The sequence below is a fragment of the Sinohyriopsis cumingii genome, chromosome 7 (assembly GCF_028554795.1).
Source record: "Sinohyriopsis cumingii isolate HCF-2022 chromosome 7, ASM2855479v2, whole genome shotgun sequence".
NCBI lineage: Eukaryota > Metazoa > Mollusca > Bivalvia > Unionida > Unionidae > Sinohyriopsis > Sinohyriopsis cumingii.
Genome location: NC_142967.1, coordinates 119,929,871 through 119,951,064, shown reverse-complemented (window position 1 = coordinate 119,951,064; position 21,194 = coordinate 119,929,871). Strand labels below are relative to the sequence as shown.

Sequence of the window (21,194 nt, the reverse complement as noted above, 5' to 3'; positions counted from 1 at the left end):
GACTCGTTTCGCTTTTCGAATGTTCTCCCAAGTTCTCTTTCAATCTACAGTGTCGTCCTTGTTGTCATACGTTCGTCCCACTACGATGGCACGGGATAAACACATCTTGTCTTGACGGTTGTTAATTACGACGAGGCTTTTTTTTGGTGCTGCGAAGGTCGTCCCCCAGTAACGCTTTTTTGCGTCCTGTCCCTTGGGGAAGAGACACATTGGTCATGAACAGTGTCGCTTTTCCATCGGTGATGTGAAACTTGTCGTTGGGTTGTTGCACGTGTTGAATCTTGTCGATGACTTTGGAAGGTGTCAATTCTGCTTGGCTGCTAAACTCGATTCAAACGGTCTACTTCAAACTGTCGTGATGAATGGAAAATCTCAGGCGATCGTCTTCTTTGGCTTCACAATGTCGTTTCAGTGTGGTCAACAAAGAATCCCACACGTCGGTGATGAAATCTTTTGCTTTCTCCAGCGGTGCGTTGGACTTGAAATCTTTAAACTTCACCGTGTAAGTGTAAGCCGTGGTTCTAAATTGTATAGATGACCGCTTTTCCGTTTCACGAATGTGGTAGTACTTTTCAGGGGTTAATGATGGTTAACTTTGGTTGGGTGTAGACTCTCTATGTCTGGATTCTGGCTCACTCATATCATCTTCAAAATCGCTGGCATGAATTTGAGCCAAGGTTTCAGCTACTGTGCGAGACTATAAATCGCATTTCGGCCTCTTGGTTTCTTTTCTTTTCTTCTCAAAATGATGCGTTCGTTTCATCTTGACTGCAAAAGGTCAAATGACTACATTTTAAACGCCATGGGTCCCTATATCCATGTCAGACCAGTGTCTTCCCTATATAATTTGTCAGTGTTTTCCCTCCCAGTATTCATTTCACTCTCAAACCGACGAGAACGATGGAAGAGCCCACACAGATCGAAGTCTAATCAGAGCTTTGCGATGCGTCATACGAAAGTTTTCTTCAGACAATCCGACACACTACTTCCCCTCCTTTCGAGATAAAAGTCAAGATACTTGCTGAATCTGATAGAAAAAGGGCATTGGGCTACATAATATCCAGACCGTCAAAAAGGCAAGACAGGTGCCAGAAGAGACAAAAGCCAAGACACCTGTTATCATTGTAAAGAAAAAAGACATTGGTCTTCAGAATGCTCTAGAAAACAACAGGAGCAGGTGGTAGAGAGGGGATTAGAACAGGAAGAAGAAAAGGTACCCTCCCAAAAGGAAGAACCCAGACAAGTCCAAAAAGAGAAGAAAAAAAAAAGAGAAGAAAGAAGACGAGGAGAAAGTGAGGAAGAAGAGGAAGAAAAACCTGTGAAAGTGAAGAAATTCAACAAAAACGGAGAGAGTGAACAAAAACACAGAATAAGTCTATGATTTTTTAAAGTGTTGTGTTGTGAATAAGATTGTAAAATTTGTACCAGAAGAGACCAGACAGAAAATGTAAGTGTCTCTTGGTTTTGATTTTTTAGAATAAGGACCTACACTCCCACATTCACACACGTACATCATGGGCAAAAAAAAAAAAAGGGTTCGAGTTTTAACTGATTTTGGCAAAATGAATAGTATAACTTTTCGAGCGAAGTGGGTGGCCCTAAAACGGACCGTTGGGTGCTTGTTTTTTCTAACAAAAATAAAACTACAACTCAGGAACGGAACGTGATCCACTTTCAGTACCTTAAGCCTGTGCCACGGCCAAGGCCTACTTCTTGACTGGCTCCTGTTGGTTATTTGGTAGAAATCACTAGGATGGATATCTTTGGTGTAGTAACAGGGTTGGGCTGCTTGGCTCGGGAAGGTCTTTTTCTCTTGGGTCCTATTAAAGAAGTCTGATAAATTTGATTCAGACTCTTTAACTCTGCTAAAATATCTCAGAGTACCGTCACCGTTTGATTTTCACTGTCCTCCTTCTCTCATAGACCTTGTTTCTTCTCGGCTTCTTCTTTCTGTCGTTTTCTTCTTGCCTCTTCTTCTCGTTGTTGTTGTTGAAGGAGAAAATCTTTGTCAGCTTCTTTCTGCTGTTGTAAAAATTTCTCCAATTCTTCTTTCTGTCTTTGTTTCAAATCCTCGATGTGTGGTAAAGAAGTAGAAGTTGGAGAAGGTGCTGGTACCGGAACAAATTCTTGCGAAGAAGAGAGAAAATTGACTAAATCCCAATTAAAATCGATCTCTTATGAAAGTAGGACTGTGTTGACTTTGGTAGCCGCTGCTACGCCGACGCTTCTCGACTCCACGGCCGGTATAACCCAATGCATCGTCTTCTTAGATTCCGTCATGTTTGAAAACTCTGTCGCATGGATTCACTGCGCACAGGCGCTAGTCCATCTATATTGGGAATGTGAAGTTAGAATCAGCTGTGGAATACTGTTGAATCATCTACTCTCGTATCGTCGATGCTGTTCCGTACGGACTTACCCATGTATGTCAAATCATCATGGACAATCATCCGTATCACCGATACGAGCGTTTGGAAAAGAAGAATATATGAGGATGTACAATGCTGTTTAAAGAGAGTCATCATCTGCGGTCCATAAGTCAGAAGAAGTTTGAGGAAGAGAAGAAGACATATGCGATGCCCTCTGTGCTAATGGAATGATGTTAACATAAAACCAAAGCCCTTTTCAGGGCCACTCATATGCCTCTTTACTTTCTTACCTAAATATTTTTAGTCGGTTGTATAAAAGCTTGTCTGTATGTTGTATATGTTATATATATATATATATATATATATATATATATATATATATATATATATATATATATATATATATATCTATGTCCCGCCAGTCCCACCCTGTCAAGCGTTCTAGTCCCCCCCCCCCGCTGTTTGGTCCGATTGAGGTCACCCCCTTGCCACATTGTTATCAATCTCCAGTACTGTGACTTCACCCGACCTGTTCCATTTCCAATACTTTTTGTCCCTGTAGAGACCTACCCATGTTAAAATTCCCCATGTTCATTTCCCCTTGTCCCCAAACGTGCCCACGACCTTTTTGACTTGTATTTCCATTGTCCCTTTGGTGCCCCACTATATTACTTACAATGATTGGTGACAGCGAGATGCAGTAGAACATAATTTCGATTGAAGATGTCTCATCTTTTCTTGTTAAAAATGGACTGTGTGATTTTATATTTTATGATAAATTACTTTGAATCTAGTTAGTATCTGATTTTATAGAGGTAAGAGCGTGGCTTTGCATTACTTGCGTAACTCAGGACGCCATAAAAGGCTAATAATAGGCATGGCCATTTACGCTGCAAAGGTTTTGTGTGTGATTTGGATTTTTAACGCAGCTTTAATAATTTTCGAGTCATATCGCAACGATGTCAGCAGTGTGGCAGTTTATAATATATAGAACTGGGGCATAAAGCCGCAGACCCAGTCACATTAAATTGACACCAGTCCGACCAGTCTTAACACTAAGCTCTTAATGCTGAGCACTTATCGAGGTAGCTGTTTGTACCAATTTTATAAGTTTTTGGTATGACTCGGCCGTCCTCGCGATCTCCTGCATCCGAAGCGCACGCTCTAACCAATAAGCCACCAGAGCGCTTTCTGTAGAGGTTTTAATCTGATTTTTTGTTTTTTTAATCAAATTATTTTTGTTTCATGATGGAAGTGTGTTTTGTTTTTATAAAGAACGTTATATCTGTCTGAGACAGGAATCATTCTATTTTAATACAAAAAAGCGTGGGTGGCAGCATGTTGGCTTTAAAAATTAAAAAAAAATATATCAAAAAATTAAAATTGGGTGAGCTAGAAGATGAATATCAGTTGAATTAGATATTTAGTTAAGTTCTCAAAGCTGGCATTGATATAATTGAAATCCCACAAGTTTGAAACTTGCAGTGTTTATGAATAAGAATTGTACAACAAAGGTATAGGGTCAATCTTATAGCCCAGTGGTACCCCTGGTACCTATGGTAAATACACATATTTATCTATTGCAAAGTCTAGTTCGTGCCGGAAAATAAAACAGTGCTATAGATGCACCCAGCGCGCATAGTTGACAGTAGCAATAGTGGAGTGTTTGGTAGCTGTCGAAGCAGGCAGTATTGTTGTCTGCTGTTGAAGGTGCAGTGTGATCAATATTTATAAGTTTCCTTCAACATCCCATAATGGCGGAGGCAAGGAGTGCTGTAAGTGAACTTCGTGTTGGAAGAATTGACGAGGGAAGAAGCCCGGAACATGATTTTTATCTTGCGATCAGAGCGTCTGTAATTCGCAGTTTTTTTCGAGCACGGTAAGTCTAAAGTTGCGGGGGGTGGGGTGGCAAACAGAATGTAGTTTATGCGAATGCATTTTAAAATGCATACGTCATAAAACACAGACAAACACACACATTAACACACTCACACAGCAAGGATTAATAATCACTTGGTTATATTTTGATTCGATTGTTATCATTCTCTCTCACCGGCGAATCAACTGAATCGATTACGGGGGGGGGGGGGGGGGGGGGGGCGGGCTGCTACAAAAGTGCCTTGGATTCGGTCTCGGCCATCACTCTGCCGATGTATGACGTTAGAGCCAATAGCCTGTTGAATAGTTTCTTTCAACAAAACGTCGTCCTTGATCTAGTGTAGAAAAACACCCCACCTCCAATGTAAAATCTTTTAAGTGAAAACTGATATGAACTGGGGCTCTTTTCATTCATTCATACATTTCAAAATGGAAATTCTCCACCAGTGTAATTGGTGATCTGACTACATTTAAAGCATAACTATTCATGACCTCACTACATTTTAAATGTAAATTCAGGTTGCATTTGTCCAGCAACCTTTTAAATGTAGAATGTGGGCTAGCAAAATTAAAAGACATTTTTTAACTTTTGGCTTTTCCCAGTTCTGGCACTTTTCTACACCATACACTTGTATTTAGATTTAAGTATAATAATTTGACTTTATCACAACAGAATTTGAGGAATATGAACAACAAAACATTTTGAATTCTTATCCCAAAAATAAATGACTTCATTATTTTCAAAAAAGGAATTTACTGTGAATGCGTTGTTTCACATTTTAAATCTTGTGGTACTTATACTAAGATAATAGCATCAAGCAGTACATTGCATTCAGTAAATCTGATTCATGCTGACCCAAGAATTCCCAGTCTTCTTTAAATAATATGAAATCCAAAGGACAAATATCCAGACTTACTTTTCCTCAGCCTAGTGCAAAGTACAAAACAGTGGATTGGAATTGGACATTTCTTTGTAATGTGAGAAAGAGGCTATTTGAATCCTTTGTTCAGAACATTATTTTGAAGGTGAATAGAAAATTCAGTGTATTGTTTAACTTCATGAAATTATCAGAACCAATGAAGTAGATCACTCAGTATACATTTCAACCCCATTAAGTGTATCTGGTATCATAGCTAGAAGGCTAGTAGATCAGAAGGCTAAAGAGAGGTTATGAGATGACCCTGTATATATCAGAAAGCTAAGAGAGAGATTTATGGTATGGCCCTGTGTGCATAAAATATTTTGTGCCATCCATCTCATGATATATTATTTTTCCAGTTCTACTGTTACGTGTTTAGGCTCTTACAAAATGTAACAAAAAAAAAGTGAAGAGAACAAGCTTTATAAAATTTAACAAATAATTTATTTTCCCTTGAAAAACAAGTTAAAATGAGAAAAAGAACATACAGTTTTACGAATCAAGTCCAAAAATAATCCAAGAATTTAAACAATAGAAGGCCTAGAAACAAAAAGTTCTAATTAAACTGAATTCAAATCCCGATGAAATCCAAAGTGGTAGGTGATGACATGTGTTGTGGTAAGTGTCATACTGATGTGTCAACAGTTCTTTGTTGAATCACAGAAAATAATGTTTCAATTTGAATTCTGTATAAATTTCATTAAATGTCCTTGTCCAAGAATTAATTTAGAGCATTTCCAGGGAAAAGATCATTTTTCTTTAAATTAAATAAAATAATTAGCTGAAAACTGGTCACAACATAAAACACATGGATGCCTCCAGTGTTAAGGCAAAAATGACTATTCTTTCTCAAAACTTCAGCAATAAATCTAGCTACAGTGCAAAACAGATGTCCAGATATGGGTCAGTCCCCAGGAAAAACCTAATTGATAATGTATGGCCTTGATGCTACTTTATGAATCTTACTCTGAGAAAGAATAGAAAAATGAAAAAAAGTTGTTTACTACAAACTGTCACTGGTTCTGAATTAAGGTCAGGAACTATGTCAGCATTAGATACAATGTTTCCATAAAGTTGTTTACATCAGAAATAAACAAAATCACTCAGAACTGAACTCCATTCAAGTAAATAAAGTTACATTTCAGTAACAAGTAATATAATGAAAACACTTTATTTAAAACTTACAAACAAACAATTAAATTAAATGATATATACATAACACTACAAAAACATTTGACCAATTTTAAATGAATGTTTAAGCATCATGCAGAAAGGGCTTTCAAGTTGATGCCAATCAGCTACCATTACTAAACAGTACTTCTTGCATATCTTTTTCCTCAGAAAGCAAACAATTTTTAACCAAATTCAACAGCATCTTGACTGTGTCAGTTTGTACAAAGGATGTAAATCTACCATTAGTTGGTACTGTTACTCACAGGCAAGCATGCAGATAACTTCTGAAATATGGCCCAACCAGTGAAAGTTAGTTACTTCCCCATAATCTGATTCTTGGCACCATGAGAGAATCCAGTCCAACAAATTCCATTTTTTGTGTTTAAATATGTATTTGTCTTGTCTCAGTTTTGTTTTTCACACACAAAAAAATCTTTTGCCACTATAACATTATTGGATTAAATATATTTGTTTAAACTTGAGTGACAAATAGAGAGAAGGTGTTTCATTGTGAATACAGGCAAGTCTCTTTTGCATATTTTATTTAAGCTACTTACAAACAACAAGAAAACAAGCTATCTTGTTTTTTGATACTTCTAGTGATGGGAATCGGTCAGAAATTCATAATCGATAATTGGTTCCACTTAACCAACTGATAATCGATTATAATCGGTTACTAAGAGCAAATTTTAATTTTAGTTTGTTATTCAGCTATATCTTTGATCAATAGTTCAAGATGTTAGTAAATGTACAGGAGTAATCTCTTTTAATGACGTGTATACTTTAACCTGATAATAATATTACATTTTGTCTATTGTGTTGTGTGTTAGTTTTGTTCTTTGTTAAATGAACGCAACTTTTTATGGCTGATAAGTCATATGCAACTGAAATACTGCTACAATCCCCCAAAATCCTTTCATTCATATGTGATGTGTCTATAATTTTAAGTGTAGAAGGACATGGTTTTCTTGTTTGTCATTGTTTACAAATACTACAAATAATGTTGCATTTAAAACTGAAACAAATCATCAAAATGTGTTTAAATTTATTAATTCAATTATTTAACAACTTGATCATGTAATAATGGATGTGTTCCTAATTATGAAATTTTGCACCTATGAAATATCATATGGTTTTATATTTGTAGTTGTGAAGGGAATTAATAGATTTCAGGTCAACTTTAGTGGCTGGGAGTTTTACTAACCTTTGTGCATACAACTAAAGAGTAGTCTCCCTTTACACATAATCGATTATGGGGTTTCACAATCGATTATCTTTTTGGTTCGCTCGACCAACTGATGATCGATTATAATCGATAATCGGAACAACACTAGATACTTCTAAGTATTTTCTTTCCAATCTTTATTTTTGGGATGAATATCATAATATTTATGGGTAATAATTTAATAATACAATTTGTTTTTATAAGAAATAACAATAATGATCACATGATGATGATTATTGTTATTAGTAGTCCGTTGCCATTAATTGAGGATAATAATATTGACATGTATTTGATTTACAAATGATATCATCAAATTACATGAGAGTTGTGAAAATAAAACAGCATTGGGTCAATGTGTATTGGAAGTGGTCTGTCTTTTACAGAAGTCAAAATGTATGTTTTAAAATCATTCATTGAGTTGGGTTTATCTTGATGCTTGATGTTTCTTCTAATTAACCTGAAAGTGTTTTCCTGTGAGTTTCTCATTTAAGCCACAGTTTAAAAAGATGGTGTTGAACCAATATGTTATTGATAACTTTACCATATTAAATAAATAAATTAATAAATAAAGCTTTGAAACAAACGATCGAAGATTATGTCATTAATATATTGGTATTAGAAAATTAATTTTAGAACTGAGCAATTTTTGATCGGATGTTTTATATCATTAATTGTTAACGAAAATAGAATTTCAGAATGAAGGAAATTGTGAATTTGTGAGACCAGAACATAATATAACATGTCTATTTTGAAAAATTTAAATTAGAGTATGATCTAAAATATTTGATTTTATCCTATTTATCCTGAATATTTTCCTGTGCAGAAATGAAACATTGTCACATTAGAGAAAGGAGATAAAAAAAATCCTAATATGAAAATTATTCTCAAGATAATGAGAAGATACTGGCAATTGCTATTTTTAAAATACATAGACACCTTTTTGTTTTGAATACAGTTTTTATAAATATCATTATGATGTGAAGTAACATTCAAACTGGTCATGGTTTAACTGAAATCGATTAAAGGAAGTCAGATTTGAAAATAATGTAATTCAAGAAAGGTCTTAATACCGTTATGACTATGGTTTTAAACTGAGTAACAGAAAAAAGCAAAAACTAACAAGTTTTGTAAAATTCGACAGATAATTTATTTCTCTTGAATACAAAGTTAAAATTTAAAAAGAACATGTAGTATTGTGAATTAAATCCCAATTAGTACAAAAAGTTCTATCACAAATCCAAATGTATGAAGTTCCAGTTGAATTCCAGTGGTATTCTAAATAAATTTCATTATTGAATGTATTGATGTACCCATAGTCTTGAATGTGCTAATGTGTACTAATGTGCCAATGGCCTGGATTGTGGCAGTGTGTAACAGTCCTTTGACCATGGTTGCAATTACCATTCTCAGGAAATAATCCATCAGATTAATGGGGAGATTTCCATTCTAGAAGTTTCTATGGTCAGAATCAAGACTGTTATCTTTAACTCAGATTGAAGTAAAGATGTTTACTATTAATAATGATCTGAATATTTAATCCATAATCATAGAGAAAAAGCTATGTATTCTGTTCAAAGAATAAACCTCACTGGCCTGTTGCACCATTAACTTGATTTGGACAAAGGTCAAGTACAAAATACAGAGATATATATAATATATAATCATTTATAAAAGCAAGAAAAATACAAAGTTGATATACATAACAATACCACTTTCATGCCTTGACTAAAATTTGGAATATGGAGTTGTCTTAACAGAAGAAATTGTGCAGTTTGCTTGTGAAAGGAAAATCTTATCTTGAACAATGCCAGACACAGGAACAGAGATGACTAACAACTAGATTCCACGCACTGTACGTGTATTTCAGAAACATGCAAAACAAGTGCCGCGACATCTCGCACTTGTTTCTGACAGCGCCATGCAGTAATTAAGCTTCATTTGATTCTGATTGGTGGTTATTGTTTACCTTGGAATGAAGCAAACAATAACGACCAATCAGAGTTGAATATAGCCTGTTCACTGCATGAGATGCTGTAATTTGGGTCTCCAAATTTTCCTGATGTAGATAGATACAATGCAACTGACAAACTTTGCATAAAAGTGGGTATTAAATTATCAGTAAAGTACTTTAATTGTACTTGGAGAATAAGTTTGGAATGTCTCCTTTACATTGATATATTATCAGTCACTGAACATGCTTATTGGATAAACAAATTAGAACGGAATCGGCAAAGGGTATGTGATTTTGAACTACACATATTAGTCACCATTTATTAATTTGTAGAAGGAGACTGGATTTTGTCAAAAGTTCTTCTTTTTTTGCTGACAGAAGCTTGTGATGGCTGTTTCTGATGAATTCAGAATTTAAAGAATAAGATAGGTAAATGTTATTCATGACTGCTGGACATTAAAGTTACTTGTATAGGGTAAGTATTGTTTGGTATCACCTGTCAACATCGGTATTGAGATGGCAAGATCTTTGATGCATCGATGAATCATTTCACCCCTAAAATTACAGGAACAAAAGCATTGTTTGGTATTTCAGGGGTAAGATATGGGCAGATTTTTGTCCTGCTTTATCATGTAATGAAGAGACCACTGACTGATGAAGGCCATTAAGAAAAGATTTATACAAATCAATAGTCCCAGTTGTCCCTAGCCTGTTTTAGGAGCATGCTACTGCCAACCCATCCTGGGTGTTGCCTCTCTGGGATGTACTCTGCGCTTTTTGGAGAATGCCTTGCCCTTTTGGGTTGCACTGATTTAAATCTCCATAGCTTTAATACATGCATTTGCTAGCATTCTGTTGGTGCAGTTTGTGCATCAACTTGGTAAATTTACAAAAAGTTTTCATTCATAGTGCAAATATTATATGAATAAAAGTGACAGCTTTCTTAAAATATGTGACCTCAAAAGAGACCCAAATATGTTGAAAATACCTGTAAGGCAAGTAGTACCCTGCCATGATTAGTGGTTTGGGGACAACAATGATTGATTCATATATAAACATTATTGATATACTACCAAATTTGGAAACTCATTTAAAATAGGAAACATTTAAGACAAATTCTTAAAAAAGACATTAATAAGTTAGACTAAATTTGATATAATGAAGAGCATATGAAGACACGATAGTTTGGCAGCAATCAAGCTATGAATAAATTAGGTTAAATATTTAGTTGATTTTACTAGATAAGTGCATACATACTGTACTAGACTTTAATATGTTGTCATTTCCATATCTCCAAATTGACACAGATTTTATGCATTAGTATCCACATATACATTATGTACGGAACAAAGGTTGTGTGCTGGCTGTGGTAGTCTCTCAGACGTACAAGTGTTCATTGGGTTCAAATTCCATCCAGTCATGTAACTCTTTGCTGATATATTTTTAACTTTTTTAAAAAAAACAAGATAAAAAACCAACTTTATTTTATAATTTATTAAAAATATACAGTGTGCACATAATACAAAGAGAAAGCAAGAACAAACACAGATACTTAATAGTAGGATTTACTTACAGAGAGAGAAGAATAAATGTCCTGCTTTGCTTACAAAATAAGGGAAATGAGAACAAATTATTGGGGTAAGGGAGGTGGTAGCCCATTCATATATAATCACACACACAGGGCTCAATGTTAATGCTAACCTGTGCTTGGTGACTTTACCCATAGATCACTAAAACCCAAGCCTTCACTAATCTCTTGGAGCAGTGAAAATTACTACTAGCCTAGGAGCTATCATAACAGTTAACAATTAGTTTTCTGTTAGATGTATCAAATAAAGTGGGAATCTGCATTATGTTTAATGGTTAGTTTATTTGCTTGTCATATTAACTGAGTACATACCAATATCCTGCATTATGTTTAATGGTTAGTTTATTTGCTTGTCATATTAACTGAGTACATACCAATATCCTGCATTATGTTTAATGGTTAGTTTATTTGCTTGTCGGGGCCCCGAGTGGCCAAGTGGTCTAAAGCGCTCACCGTTCCGGATCACTGCCATCTCACCTCTGGCTGCGTGGGTTCGAGTCCAATGCTCGGCTAACGTGGGTACGTGGGAAAGCCTGCCAGTAGCTTCTCGTGGGTCGGTGGTTCTTCCCTGGATTTGCCAGGGTTCTTCCTCCACCAGTTATACTGGCCGCCATGTATAGCCTATCTTGTGCTGAAAAATGGCGTTAAACCCTAGAACAACAACAACATTTGCTTGTCATATTAACTGAGTACATACCAATATCCTGCATTATGTTTAATGGTTTATTTGCTTGTCATATTAATTGAGTACATACCAATATCCTGAGGGGGGCCCCGAGTGGCCGAGTGATCTAAAGCGCTCACCGTTACGGATCACTGCCATCTCACCTCTGTCTGCGTCGGTTCAAGTCTCGGATTCGGCTAATGTGGTTATGTGAGAAAGCTTGCCAGTAGCTTCTCGTGGGTCAGTGGTTCTTTCCGGGGGTTTTCCGGGTTCTTCCTCCACCATTAATACTAGCCGCCATGTATAGCCTATCTTGTGCTGAAAAATGGCGTTAAGCCCTACAACAACAACAACAACAACCAATATCCTGCATTATGTTTAATGGTTAGTTTATTTGCTTGTCATATTAATTGAGTACATACCAATATCCTGCACTTGACCAGGTGCAATAAATACTCTCCATGCAAATGGAAAAGTGTTAAACCACTTATCCACTCATCAAGTGAATTCTTGTGATTATTGTTGGAACAGTCTTTGTGCATGTTTAACTAGCCTGGTTTACTGGCATCAAGCACTAATATATTTATTGCTGATAACAAAAAGTATAGGGAATCAGGTTTGTATTGACCAGGCAAAAAAGGTTTTGTTCCAGTGTTATTCTGAATATATATATATATATATATATATATATATATATATATATATATATATATATATATATATATAATTGCTGATGTTAGAAGAATCAGTGAAATTTATCTAGAATCAGTACAATTTTTATTACAGTTCTCCTGTGGGCTAGTGAAAAAAAACCCTTATTACAAGCCTTAATATGTATTGCCTTGAGCAGGGTACAACAAAAAAATATGTGCCACAGTCTGCAGAGACCTGACACTTTTTTAGGAAGCAACTTCCATTGCTCAGTAGCTGGAAATAGTATCTTGCTCTGATTTAAAGCAAAATAACACCATATTATATCTGTATCAAAATATATCCATATGATATCCATATTATATCCATATCATATCCATATTATGTCCATATTATATCCATATCATGTTCATATTATATTCATATCATATCCATATTATGTCCATATCATATTCATATTATATCCATATCATATCCATATTATATCCATATCATATTCATATTATATCCATATCATATTCATATCATATCCATATTATATCCATATCATATTCATATTATATCATATCATATTATATCCACATCATATTCATATTATATCCATATCATTATTTGAAGAAAAAATTATCTTGTAAAAAAAGACAAATATTGCAGCCTCCCTCCCCATTAAATGGTCAGTATCCTAGATACTAATCAATAAATACACCGTGTCTCTGTTAATTGATGTATAAGGTGCCACTTAAAATCTGTAACTAAAATGGGGGATATTTAAGTTTATGTTATAGCTGACATCCTGTTAAAGACATTGTGCTGACATTTGAGAGTTTGATAATAAAAATAAGATGTGTTGACAATAAAACCTACAATTTTCTAGCTACATTATTGTTATAATAGGCAAGTTAACTTTGAGTGAGATGCCAACAGACAGGCAAGATACTTATGAGAGAGGGTCAGTAATCATAAAACACTCTTGCACATCAAAAGAAAAACTCATAAATTATTAAATTATAATTATATTGAAATTTATTATAAAAATATGAAATGGGGAGATACCTAATTATTAAATGTAGCAGAATATATCAATTTTGGTTTCAGTTTTGTGACATAAGTGTTACAGTAGTAATATTCTATCATGATTCACTAATTTCCTCATAAATTAAATATTTTTGAACTATCATTTTTATTTCAAAACACTACACCATAGGATTTTACAGAGCAATGAGGTCATGTGATAATGATTTGTGTGACTTTTTTGAATGAACAAGATGCAGGTATGGTTATTTGTGAACTGTTTTTCCTATATAAGCCCCCTTTTTTTATTTGGTAGGGGTCATTGGGCCTCACTTGTTCCATTATTTCAGTGTCATACTTGATGAAGTCAGAAACCCAATGTAATCATGTTGTCAATACACTTTTTCATCACTCCATCAAGAATTTTTTTTTGCATGCAATATTACTTTGAATAATTCAAGTTTAACCAAATTTGTTTTGTAGCTTTATATTGATGATATTTCAAAAGAGTTTGATTTTCAGCCTTCTGTGTCATTTACAAGAGTTATGGACCTTGATTTCCTAACCTTCTAACTTTCATTGATGAAGCATAACTTTATCAACAATTATTGGCTTTTATTACCACAACTGGAAATGAACTTTATATTGATAAGACCTTGAATGACCTTCAGTTTCCAGGTCTCCACCATAATGATAAGAGTTATGCCCCTTTTTTTACAGTCCTCCTACTTTTGGTTTCTACAGCATAACTCTTCCCATGAGTTCAACTAAATTTGGCTTGCAGTTTTTATATATTGACAACATCATGATTGAGTTTTTTATATCAAACATTCCACTGCATCATTTACCAGCATTATGCCCCCGATTTTTGTTTCTGCAGCATAGATTTCCAAGAGTGGCTCAATTGTAATCAAATTTATTATGTACCTTTATTTTGATGTGACCTTGAAATAGTTGAATTTTCAGCATTCTACATCATTACAAGGGTATCCTTTTGTTGGCCGTACCATCATCATAAATGCTCATTTGGTAAATTGTGCTTTTTTCTATATCCTTTAAGAAGTCTGTCATATATGAAACATTACGAATAATATGCTCTTTTTTCATGTAAGTGGCAGCATGAGTTGGGATATGTAGAGGTAGCTTGGGGTAACCTAAGAAGCTTTTTAGGGTCCGAAACCATTGTTTGATTCCTTCAGATGTCTTATACTGTATAACAGAAAGAAGCAAAACAAGCAGGTTTAGTAAAATCAACAAATAATTTAATTGCAAGCTATGGGAAAATTTAAGAGACGCTTAACAGTATTGTGAATTAATTTCCAAAATTAATGTTTTATAACAAGCACAAAAGTATAGTATGTTCCAAAATGAATTCCAGTAGCCTTGAATGTCCTGATGTGATACAAGAATGTCTTTGAATAAGTTCTGAATAATTCCAAAGTAGTGTTTTAATCCAAAAAGTCGGTGAGTACTTTGTAATTTCAGTAGTTTAAATAAATAATTTCTCTCAGATTATATCTGAACACAGATATAAAATAATAGACAGATACGAAACATGCATGAATAATTGTTAATGAGTCTGCTTTATATACAAATTTCACTTGACCTATGACGTAATAGATTTCCAACAGAAAGAACGTAGTTTTAAATTACCTGTTGACAAGACTGACCTAGAACTCAAATTTTAGTAAATATCTTAGAGTCATGACTACTGTCAAGTTCACAATACAAATTAAATGTACATAATATTTCTCAAAGTATGAAAACTAACATGTTTGCAAGTTTTTTATATATATATATATATATATATATATTAACAAGTACTTGATGTACTGGGCTAAACTTGCACAAGTAGGTGAACAAATTAATTTGGGAACTTTTTTTTACATTCTTGTTTTTAAGTCTGGGGATAAAAAAGTGTTACTGTTGGTAACAAAAAACAGGGATGGTCACCCAACCAGAATCACATTTACTTTTGGCCTAGAAATTCAGGTGTTTTTTTTCCCCTTATATATTACTGTCCAGTAATCCACATGAAAACTAGTTGCAAGAAAATGTTTACTGGGTAACCATAATTGTTGCTTCTAACCCTGTTCTGCAGTTCACAGCAAGAAACACAAGACATCTTCTATATGTATTAGCTTTCAAGAAAACTTTGCATTTCTTGATTCCAGTGTCATCCTGCAATAACCATATGTTCTAACAAACTGTTTATTTTATTCCTTAGAAATCTGTTGGTGAATGGCATGTGGCCAACATCAGTCTGGAACCTGTGTATGCTGGTGTTGCTTTTGTCAGTGTTGTACATTGGTGACTGGGAATTGTGTACATCTATCACCTCCAGGATGCATTGGCTTGAAGCAACAATGCATATACCACAAGGTAAAAGTTTTGCTGTTAACATGTAATACTATTATTGTTTTCTTTAATGGTACTTTTACATGTTATTGGCTGTATCATGCCAAGGAAATGGGAGCTATGGTAATTGCCTCTCCAAGGAGTCACCAAGGCAACTGTCCTAGGCTGGATTGGACAAAACCATGACCAGTGAGTGCGGCACTATACCAACTGAAACTCCACTGCTTCCATATAATATGAGATATGAATTTTTAGCTTGCCTCTGTCAGGTGTAAGAAAGGAATATTGTATTGCTTCAGGCATTGGCATCTATACGTATGAAAGCATTTACATGCATACAGCATTACTGCATCTCAGCCTTTCTTTCTTCCTAGGTCCTAGCACCTGACCTCTCGGGAGGGGCTAAGGGGACTAACTTTATACATATATGTACATTAGTTGTATATTTTCAGGTAAGATTCTGCATTTAGTTGTTTTGTTCACTGTTATCACTGGACTCATGAAACTTAATGAGGGGACCCATATTTCACTGTTCACCGACTTTTTGTGTGTGTGTGTGTGTTTTAAGTTCATTTTTTAACCACTCTAAATGCTAAAATTATGAAACTAGATGATTGTGTGCATCGCTACTAGTACCATACCCATTAAGCAGAAGGTCACTGTGACCTACATTTTTCATTTTACTGGTATAGATTAAGCTTTTGCATTTAGCTCAAGGCTGCATGGGCATATTTGCATATTTGCACCCTGTACAAATACTATTGATGGGATGCCTATTGATGTGTTTTAAACGCTTGTCACCAAAACAGGCAAGTATGACGATATTACAGTGATCACTGACTTGGTTAAATTTTGTGCTTATGACTATTTATGCTATAATTATTAAACCATGGCAGATAAATTATACATCGCAATTAGTACCACACACAAATACAGAAAAGATGGTTACTGTGACCATCACATACATTGTTTTAGCTTTGGTTAAAGTTTTGAGTTTAGCTCATGACTACATAGGTCTTTTGCATGTTATGTATTATGTACATACTCTCCAATCTAAAATCAGGAAAGTTGATGAGGGTATGCATCCAAATAGGTGCTACTCATTCATTACAGTTGTTGTTGTTATGGGGTTTAATGCCATTTTCAGCACACAATAGGCTACACATGGTGGCCAGTATTAATGGTGGAGGAAGAACCCGGGAAATCCCCGGAAAGAACCACTGACCCACGAGAAGCTACTGGCAAGCTTTCTCACATACCCACATTGGCTGAATCTGAGACTTGAACCATAGCAGACAGAGGTGAGATGGTAGTGATCCATAATGAAGAGCACTTTAGACCACTCGGCCATGGCCCCCCCCCCCCCATTACAGAAAGTTGCCATTATGACCCATATTTTGTCCTTCTCCAGGGCCTGAAAATAGCGATGGTCTTAGGTCCATGGGCCTGAAAATAGTGATGGTCACATGTCCATGGGCCTGAAAATAGTGATGGTCACAGGTCCATGGGCCTGAAAATAGTGATGGTCTCAGGTCCATGGGCCTGAAAATAGCGATGGTCTTAGGTCCATGGGCCTGAAAATAGCGATGGTCTTAGGTCCATGGGCCTAAAAATAGAGATGGTCTTAGGTCCACGGACCTGAAAATAGCGAAGGTCTTAGGTCCACGGGCCTGAAAATAGCGATGGTCTTAGGTCCATGGGCCTGCAGATTTTACTGTTGGACATAGCTAAATCTGTGAAAAGCATATTGGACCTCCCAATTTCTAAGAAATGGAAATTACAACTATTCATCTGTGGTTCTTGCTTCAGTGAATGTAAAATATTAACGGAGATATCTTGAGAAACCTGTTCCTATTAATGTTACTTCAAGTGTAGTTATGGTTTGCTGTGTACTAGACAGCTATACTGGGCCATTGTGTATATAGAATAGTGTGAGTCTATGCTATTCTTGCTTCTAGTTTCATTTACCAGTCCACAAGCACATCAAAGCATCAGGACCTAAAACAACTCTCATTCAAAGAGACTAGGACTTGTTACTTGGAAATAGAACCTTTCAGTCTTCCACCTGAAGCCTTATTAAGTGAGACTTGCAATATCTGATGCAAAAGATGGTATTCAAATTATAATGTTGAATTAATCACTACCTAGTACATTGAAAGGTGAACCGACCTTTATATATGGTTCCTCTCTAACATTGACTGTAAGTTATGAGTTTATGTAATTTTGGCCATTCATCCAGTGGCAGATTCAAAAAGCTGTAGGAAGCAGAATGAGAAAAACGTCACTCCAACACAACAGAAGAACAACAACAGTGATTCAAAGTATCACAGTTATTTAAAGAATGCTGGACAAATATTGGGAAGACAGGAAAACTCTTGTTAGACCTGTCTGAAGTTTCTTGGTTTAGATGGCCTTTACCTGGTGCATGCAGCTTAAAGTTGACCAAATTCATGCTGATGCAAAGAACATTTGTAACTCTTTTGTATTGTATCTGAGGTTCCTTTGGTGGAACTCAGACCTGTTAATATGTACATGTATATTGGGCCTGGCTTCCACAGAGGGTGCTAGGTCCTGGACCTGCCACACATAGACCCTATTTTCAAGACCTGTTTACTAACTTGGGGTAAATTTTATATTCGATGTTCATTTCATCGGCTCTGTTCTTGCTGAAATTGAAGATGATATGCATCTCAGTTAGTACCACACCCTTCATACAAAAAAAAAAAATGAACGTGACAAATGTGTCATCTTTTACATGGTTAGTTATGTTCATGCTTGTAGCTCATGACCACTTGATGTGCTATATGCATGCTATCCTTCCTACAATCATGAACTTTGCTGGAGTTGGTTCGAGTGAATCTTGATAAGTCCAACACCCTTATTGTAAACAGTGGTCTCCGTGATTTATATTTCATGTGGCACTGACTTTGTTGAAATTTTCGGCTCAGAGTTCATTTAGGGGTGCTGTTTATGTTCAGATCAAGAAACATGATCATGGGATACATATCTATTAGTGAAATATCCTTACACCCAAAGAAGGTCACTGTGACTTCCATTTTATGCTTTACTAACATAGGTTAAGTATTTCTGGTCTAGATCATGACTATCTAAATTTGTTCATGCTATATAGACCTGAGCATATAAAGAACACCCTTACTGACTAGAGCATATGGAAGTCAGAATAAATATGTTATTCAGCAGTAAACTTTGGATACTAATGACCATAAATTGTATATTGTGATAGGTTTTCCTCAAAAGGTTTACAGTGTATTGTACCTGTAAATGAGTATAGAAGTAAGATATGTGGACAGCATACTTTTTATGTGAGGCCTCAGCTGAAGTGTGGCTATTTAAGGTAGTTACTGATACATATGCTGCAGAATAACTTTATCTGGTTGGTTTTCAGCCAATTAGGTATAAGGATTTATTGGTTGGTTTTCAACCAATTAGGTATAAGGATTTATTTAGATGAGACTTTCAACAAGCTCACTTTTCAGCATTCCATGACATAATTGGTTTTCAACCAATTAGGTATAACGATTTATTGGTTGGTTTTCAACAAATTAGGTATTAGGATTTATTTAGATGAGACATTCAACAAGCTCACTTTTCAGCATTCCATGACATAATTGGTTTTCAACCAATTAGGTATAACGATTTATTGGTTGGTTTTCAACAAATTAGGTATTAGGATTTATTTAGATGAGACATTCAACAAGCTCACATTTCAGCATTCCATGACATAATTGGTTTTCAACCAATTAGGTATAACGATTTATTGGTTGGTTTTCAACAAATTAGGTATAAGGATTTATTGGTTGGTTTTCAACAAATTAGGTATAAGGATTTATTGGTTGGTTTTCAACCAATTAGGTATAAGGATTTATTTAGATGAGACATTCAACAAGAGCACTTTTCAGTATTCCATGACATAATTGACAGGAATTATGCCCCATGAATGTCTGTCCTCTTAACTTTTGTTTCTGCAGCATTACTGTGAATAGAAAGGTTTGATTTCAATAATATTTAACACGCAGATTTACACTGACGAGGCCTTGAGTGAATTAAAGTAGCTGTATGCTTTGTTGTCACTGAGTTGTGGCTTCTGACTGTCCCTCTTTTTTGTTGTTGGCTTCAGCAGCATAAATTTTGGAAGGAATATTGGATTTTAGCCATATTGTTTATGCACTTATATTGATGAAACTTTGAATGAGTTAAATTTTCAGCATTTCACATCCTATATTAGAGGGGTTATATCTGCAGATGGCCCATTCTCTTCATTTTTTTTTTCTTCTTCACTACATGAGGTCCCTTGTTTAAGGTCCTTCTAGTGAATTCTAATTAGCTGGTTATTTTTCAATGTATCAGTCATAGCTCTAGTTATGTAATGATATCTGGGGTGTAGTGTTAATCTGACACTGAGGTAGCATGCTTCACTGATGTCCTGCTTTCACTATGTAACATGTACAAATTAAAATCATGATGACTAGCTTTCATTTAATTTTCTATGCATAAATCTAAACTTCTAAAATTGTTGCAGACTGGCCTGCCATAGTGAGAGGACTCTTGATTTCCTGTCTGGCTGGTTTTGTATTTTTCCTCATCCTGTTGTATGTCAGGAGATATCTTCTGAGAGCCCTTCTTTCCTACAGAGGATGGATGTGTAAGCCTGGAGGGAAATTTGTGTCTGTGTTGCTTTTTCTGCTTCAGCAGATTATCAGATGGGGACTGTCTGTTACATGGTGTTTAAGCAGGGTGGATGGGAATTTCCAAAACTGTTTAATATCCTTCAGCCGAGTCAAAGATGAAGTGTAAAATGTAATTAGGCACTTTAGAATATTACTAGCCACCCTGCTAAAACATCATGTAATGATTTCATCCCCATTAAAAAAATCTTAGGAACAAACAACAAAAATTAAGAGTGTTTAATGTTATCTAGATGTAGGAGATTCAAGCCTCTTTATTGAATTGATTTGAATGTGAATGTAGTCATGTATGGACATAATATAAAGCACTTTGATGAGTAGATGCAAATGTTTTCAATTAAAATGAAATTAATTTAAGGTTTAGATGTTGTTTTATTTGCATTTCATAACTTAATGAGATGACTGAAAACAGAAGCTGTTTTCGTAAACTAATTTCTCACTAACTGGCCATTGCTGAGAGAAAAAGGAAGCGTGTTTCTATAAAATCCAGTTGGACTATTCGACATGTAGAAATTAACACTCATTTGGAGGCTTGCAATATCTAAATTTAATCATATGTGCTGAGCTTTATATTTATACAGAAATATAAGCCCGGTTCCATCAATTCATTACATTTAATCTTTCAAAACTTTTCATTTCAATTACAATTCTTCTTATAACTGACAACCTGTCAGTCAGCAGCCATTTGTCTAAATGTGTT

The 21,194-nt window shown here is 35.2% G+C and overlaps 1 protein-coding gene across 3 annotated transcripts in view; it reads left to right on the top strand.

Moving 5' to 3' along the window:
- The first annotated feature begins 3,997 nt into the window (after positions 1-3,997).
- The window catches only part of LOC149796021 (carnitine O-palmitoyltransferase 1, liver isoform-like), an 87,945-nt gene continuing 70,748 nt past the window's right edge, over positions 3,998-21,194 (top strand). For 2 of the 3 annotated variants that reach the window (XM_089965935.1, XM_089965936.1), the window contains exons 1-3: positions 3,999-4,248; positions 15,658-15,812; positions 20,329-20,451. In XM_089965935.1, coding sequence (XP_089822061.1) covers positions 4,124-4,248; positions 15,658-15,812; positions 20,329-20,451 — 403 coding nt within the window. In that variant the 5' untranslated portion in view covers positions 3,999-4,123. Of the gene's footprint in view, positions 4,249-15,657; positions 15,813-20,328; positions 20,452-21,194 lie in introns of all 3 variants that reach the window. The other variant, XM_089965938.1, reaches the window with a different exon arrangement.